Genomic DNA, 6,060 nt, shown 5'->3' with positions numbered 1-6,060 from the left:
GCTAAAGCAGTGGGAGGAAGGTTTATTCACTGTATACACTGCCAAGGGATGTACCTTCGGAAAGAGCTCTGGAGACATGTCCGCAGATGCCCCTGCAAGCCAGAAAATGAAGATTTGACTAAAGAACCTGGGAGAACCAAAGTACTGGGTTTGGCTGCTGCTCTAGAGTCTGCATCCTGTCATCAGATCTCAAGTGGAGTGTGGAAGCTCCTCACTGCCATGAAACAGGATGAGGTTGCTTCAGTTGTGCGAAATGACTTTTCTATTATTCAGTTTGCCCAGTCACTGTACAACAAACATGGACAAGACCCTACAAAGTATGAATACATGCGACAGAAGCTCCGTGAAGTTGGGCGTTTGTTACTATGTCTGCGCACAGAATTCTCAGTTCATAACGTGGAAGAGGCTGTTAAACCTGCTAACTTCCAGAGAGTTGTGCAAGCAGTGAAGAAAGTTTCAGGTTTTGATGAGGAAAAACATTCCTACACAACAAAAAGCCTTGCACTGAAATTAGGACATACACTACACAAAATCTGTGACATCATCCATTGTCGGGCCCTCATGGCAGAAGATGAAGAACTGATCAAGTCCACTGATATATTCAAGAAATTGTACAGTTCAAGTGGTCTGAGTTGGTGTCTCACAGTGCCTTGAACACACTGAGCGATGCAAAGTACAACAAGCCATCAACATTACCCTTCACTGAAGATGTTCAGATTCTTCACCGGTACCTTAAGGAAGCTGCAGAAAGTGCCTTTTGCAACTTGAAGGAGGAAGCCACCGCTCAGAACTACGCTCAACTTGCAAAAGTTACACTTGCTCAAATCATTGTGTTCAATCGGAGACGTCCTGGGGAAGTTTCAAAAATGCGCCTCAGAAGTTTTTATGAAAGAGACAACACAAAGCTCCATGAAGATGTTGCCATGGGGTTGTCAAAGACTGAACAAAGACTCTGCAACTATTTCAGCCGTGTCGAAATCATGGGAAAAAGGGGAAGAAAGGTTGCAGTTCTGCTCACCCCAAGCATGGTGGATGCTCTCTCACTACTGACCAGTGAAAGGACTGAGTGTGGTGTTTGTGAGACAAATGTCTTCCTGTTTGCAAGACTCAAATCAGTGACCAATTACAGAGGACAAGATTGTTTGCATGTTCATGCAAACCAGTGTGGGGCAAAGCACCCTGAGCACCTGAGGTCGACACAACTTCGGAAACATGTGGCCACACTCTCACAAGTCCTTAATTTAAAAAATAACGAACTTGACCAGGTTGCAGATTTCCTGGGTCACGACATCCGTGTTCACCGCGATTTCTACAGATTACCAGTTCCCACAACACAGCTGGCCAAGATTTCCAAGCTGCTTTTGTCAGTGGAGAAAGGACATCTTTCCAGCCTGCAGGGGAAATCACTGGATGAGACTGAAATTGAAGGTTTGTGCAGAAATTAGCACTTGCAGATATTTTCTCAGAATATTTATTTGTTTTTTTTTTTTAATATTAATTTAGAGGCACATGGATGCTTTAGAACAGTGATCACCAAACTTTTCTAAGCAAACAAAAGGTCCAAATAAAAGCCAACGTCTACAGCTCAGAAATACAAACATAAAAGCCCTATAATAAGATTGGGCAAAAATTCAATATTATGGTTTAATGGCTCTCAGTTGTATTGTGTTAACAGCATCATACTGTGTAATAATTTTACTAATGTTATTGTTATCCAAATTAATATTTCAATTGTAATGACCCAAATTATAGAGTCATCGAAGTCCTGATATTTTTATGATGTTAATCTGTGTGCACAAATGATTAAATTCTATCTTGTCCACACAACATAATGACAGGTCAATCACAAGTGGACGACATTACGTATACTACATAGATTGGGCTAAAATACTATTGCCAATATTAAGTTATTAAATTTTTTGCCAAGCTGTTCATGTGAATTGTACGAATACCATTTCCTAGACGAAATTCCATTCAGTGACACTGACGCCAAGGAAGTGAGAGCGAATCCGATGACAGTGGCACAGCATTCACGGCATCAGAGTGTGGGACTAGTGAACCTGTGGATGCTCCCTCAGACTCTATCACAGAGCAAGTCCATGACATTAGTGATTTTGGTAAGTTACCTCACTTTATAGTTGTGTTTCTGTTGATAATTTTTTGCTCATTAAAAAAACTTTTGTCAAATTATGTGTTTGGCAGGAACAGTGTCATCTGTTACATCGACAGTAACTGAGACTGTCCCTCTGTCTGAAGGTAAGGCAAGTTTGATTGTAAAGCACCTTTACAGAAGACACAAAAAGATAATATTAAAAGCAAAATGCAAATAGAAATTGCAAAAAGGATAAAATATAAAAATAATGTAAAATGGAATAAATATAGGACTAGAAAACAATATTGCAGTTTCAGTACAGTGTATGATATATATGGGTGCCCCAATTGTCTTCTACTTAAAACACATCACAATACAGCCTCCTAAACTAAAATTTTAATTTAATTTAAAAAAAAAAAAATAAGGCAGTAGCAAACCGCACCACATCTGTACAACAAGTGATCCCAATTAATAAAGTAGATGACTGTCAAAAAAGATTTTGGCACTTTAGATGTTTAGGTTCTTATCCATCATGCAGTACCATCAGTGAGGTGTCTTGTATGACAGCAGCCCCAAACATACAGCCAGATTCATAAAGCATCATCAATCTGGGATTACATGACGAGACACAGTGCAGAGACACAGCTGTGCAACTTCTAGAGCAGGGGTGGGCAAACTTTTTGGCTCAGGGGCCACATTGACTTTTGAAATTTGCCAGGCGGGCCGGGCCAACACCAAATTCATACATATCAAACACAAACCGGAAAAGCTTTAGTGTTATTGTAAGGCCTTCACTGACAGAGACCCAAATGCAGATCAGATTGACATTTATTTTAGTTCTCAGTCAACAAAGGCAGAGCAGAAAAATGCTTGCAGTTCAATAGATTGGCACTGGATCCATCCAGAAAAGTAATACACACACACACACACACACACACACACACACACACACACACACACGTGATGGTAAGAAAAGTAGCACACTTAATTCTTAAATTACATCTTTGAGCTGCCAGGATGAGTAGGATGCCAGTGTATTTGTATATTTGTATCATTTTATACATACAACTAAATTGCATATCATTAAATTGAACTAAATTACATATCAGTACATATCATTTTTGTACATTTCACTGAACTTGTAGATTTACACCTGAGTGTTTTTTGTTTTGTTTTTTAACCATCCACTTCCAGCCTGCCAGTACAACCAACCACCATTAGTAGGAGAGGTACCACACCATTCCAAAATGTTTGCAGTCCAACAGTTTGGGTACCACACCATGCCAACATGTTTGCAGTTCAGTGGTTTGGCACTGGATCCATCCAGCCCACAAAATCAAACAAAACAGCTCAAGAAAGCAAAAAACTCCAAACTGGTTTTCAGGTTCAAAGTCACTCACTGAAATATTTCCAGTCCTCAAAAAATCAAAACACAGGTTCCAAACAGGTTTTCATATTCCAAAAGGCCACTCATAGATCAGAATAACCTCCACAGGCAAAAGTCCAGGAACAGATATAAGCAGAAGCAAGGTCAGCTGCTCATAATACACCTATAATAGCAGGCAGGGACATAAATGAGGGGCGGAGCAGACACCCAAAAGCACATGGTACTTAAAAACAAACACCAGCACTACAGCAGCCACCCACGACAACCAAAATTACTAAGAGTTATACTTTTTATATTATTATGTCTGTAAACATGTGACTACCATCTTATTACAGCTCCAACATAGTTTTAAAAAGAGAAAGTGTTAATACTCACATTCACTCAGCAACCGCTGAGCTGTATTCGTCCATGCTTGCGCTGACTGGTTGTTAGCATAATTAGCATGCTTGGAGGAAAAGTGCCGTTTGATGTTATATTCCTTTAAAACTGCAACGGTTTCTTTGCAAATAAGGCATACAGCCTTTGATCGGACTTCAGCAAAAAATATTTAGTTGTCCATTCTTTATTGAACACCCTGCACTCACTGTCCACTTTTCTTTTTTTAGGACCACTCATTGTAAAGTTTTATCCTGTGTTCTCGAGATCATCGGTGGCACGGGCGCCAGAATGACTTCCATGGCACGCGCTGCACCACTCTGCAAATGTAATCTCGCGTGAATACGACTGACTGGAAAGACGGATCTCTAGAACACCTGTCTACGTGGTAACACTGACGCTTATAGTTTATAGATCTGCTCAATCGTGTTTATATGATTGTCTTCCGCGGGCCGGATTAAAAACGCCAACGGGCTGGATGTGGCCCGCGGGCCGTAGTTTGCCCACCTCTGTTCTAGAGGTACCTGAAAACTGTGTGCAGGTGTACTAAGGAGAACTGATCCTGCTGTAGTGGTGCCAGAGATTGGTTTATAGGTCTTTTTCTGCTTACTGCACCTTGTATAGAATTAAGTGTTGAATTAAAAACTACATGCTATGCATTGTTTTTGAAAGCATCCTCACTGTACTTTAAGAGCTTTGTACAGTGCTTAATGTACGGTACTTGTATACCTTAAAGTCAGCTGCAGCTAATATGAAGACTTAGCCAAATCTAGGTGTACAATCAAATAAAGTGAGTAGTCAACTGAAAATAAAATAAAAAAATCACAAACAAGTTAACAGAAATCTGTGGCATTAGTTCAACTAAGGTTGTGATTGCTCCAACTGGCCAACTCATTGTGTTTTGTGTGATATTTTTTCACTTTGTGTATTTACCAGGACAAGACACTGGTCAAGAACATGAGTCCAGAAGATTGCTGAAGAAACCGTGGTCTAAGGCTGAGGTTGCTGCAGTCATGCGATATTTCAGGGATCACATAAGTAAAGGAAAACTGGCCACAAAAAACGAATGTAGTCATTGTAAGCTGGCAGAAGACCCTGTTTTAGAACAACGAACAGTGCAAAATATAAGGGACTTTGTCAGAAACCGAGGAATAGCTGCAAAGAGGCAGTCACAGAAACAAAAGCTGTAACTCCACTGGGAATCCACTCTGGGTTTTTTGTATACATGTTGTGATTATGTTGATGGAATCACTCGTTTCATAAATCCATCTGTTTCCAACGTGGGTTTTCTAAATTAGTTAAGGATCTGATTTTCACTGGAAAGCTTGTGGGTTTTAAAAGGTTTTGTTGTGTAGCTGTTAGTCACTGTCACTCCCTAACAAAATGATGTTTCTGCATCAAACAAATACACCTTTAAAATGAAACTGCTTGACTTTGGCAATTGGCTGTATGAAAAATTTCCATATGTAGCCAGATAACTTTTAAATATTCATGCAAAAGGGCAGTCAAAAACTACTGCTGTAAACATATAGTTTGTTCTTTTTGTTGGGGTTGTGCTGATGCCTTAAGGTTTTATCAACCTTTGCATCCATTGTTCTAAAATGGGTCTTTGCAAGTTCGATAATAATGGGGTATTGGCAGGAAAGTTAATGTGAGCGTTCAAAGTTGTGACTGTGGTTGACTGTCTGTGTAACTACAGTTCAGTTTAACGTTCATTTTAACATAATTCAATTGGCATTGCAAAAACAAATCATATATGCAGCCAGATAATTAATAGAATTACGAAGTGCAGTTATTTTTATACATATTTTTGTTTATATGCTGATACATTTTAGTATTGTGTATACGTGCTGAATATTTCAAGTTTAAGAGCACTTTATAGTTAATAAAATAACTGTTCCAGTAATGCTTTGTGCTGTCAGGTGTGTGTATTTATGTTAATGATCAGCTATTTAAAAGTGATGTCACTGTCCCTTTAAAGACCCAAAAATGTTTTGTTTTGTCCTCGTAAGTCACACATTTGTCAAAAAGAGAACTGTCCATGTAAACCACAATATGATTGGGGTGCTGTGTATGAAGTTGTGTAGCCCGTACGTGAATGCTGAAGTGACCTAATTTTTTTTTTTCAGATTTTTTGCAGTGTTTTAATCCAACTCCCATTGCTCTAGGACCTCAGGAAAGGGTAGTCCATGTAAACCACCACCGG

General features: G+C 39.4%; 1 protein-coding gene across 1 annotated transcript; it reads left to right on the top strand.

The window, feature by feature from the left end:
• The first annotated feature begins 602 nt into the window (after nucleotides 1–602).
• LOC132883390 (uncharacterized) lies at nucleotides 603–6,039 on the top strand. Its single transcript, XM_060916968.1, has 4 exons — nucleotides 603–1,428; nucleotides 1,963–2,117; nucleotides 2,203–2,256; nucleotides 4,791–6,039. Exons 1-3 carry the CDS (start codon nucleotides 867–869, stop codon nucleotides 2,230–2,232), a joined length of 747 nt encoding a protein of 248 aa, XP_060772951.1. The 5' UTR covers nucleotides 603–866; the 3' UTR covers nucleotides 2,233–2,256; nucleotides 4,791–6,039.
• Nucleotides 6,040–6,060: the final 21 nt, after the last annotated feature.

This window comes from Neoarius graeffei, chromosome 3 (assembly GCF_027579695.1).
Source record: "Neoarius graeffei isolate fNeoGra1 chromosome 3, fNeoGra1.pri, whole genome shotgun sequence".
NCBI classification, from domain to species: Eukaryota; Metazoa; Chordata; class Actinopteri; order Siluriformes; family Ariidae; genus Neoarius; species Neoarius graeffei.
The sequence above is the reverse complement of the archived record's forward strand: the minus strand, read 5'-3'. Positions and strand labels throughout refer to the sequence as shown.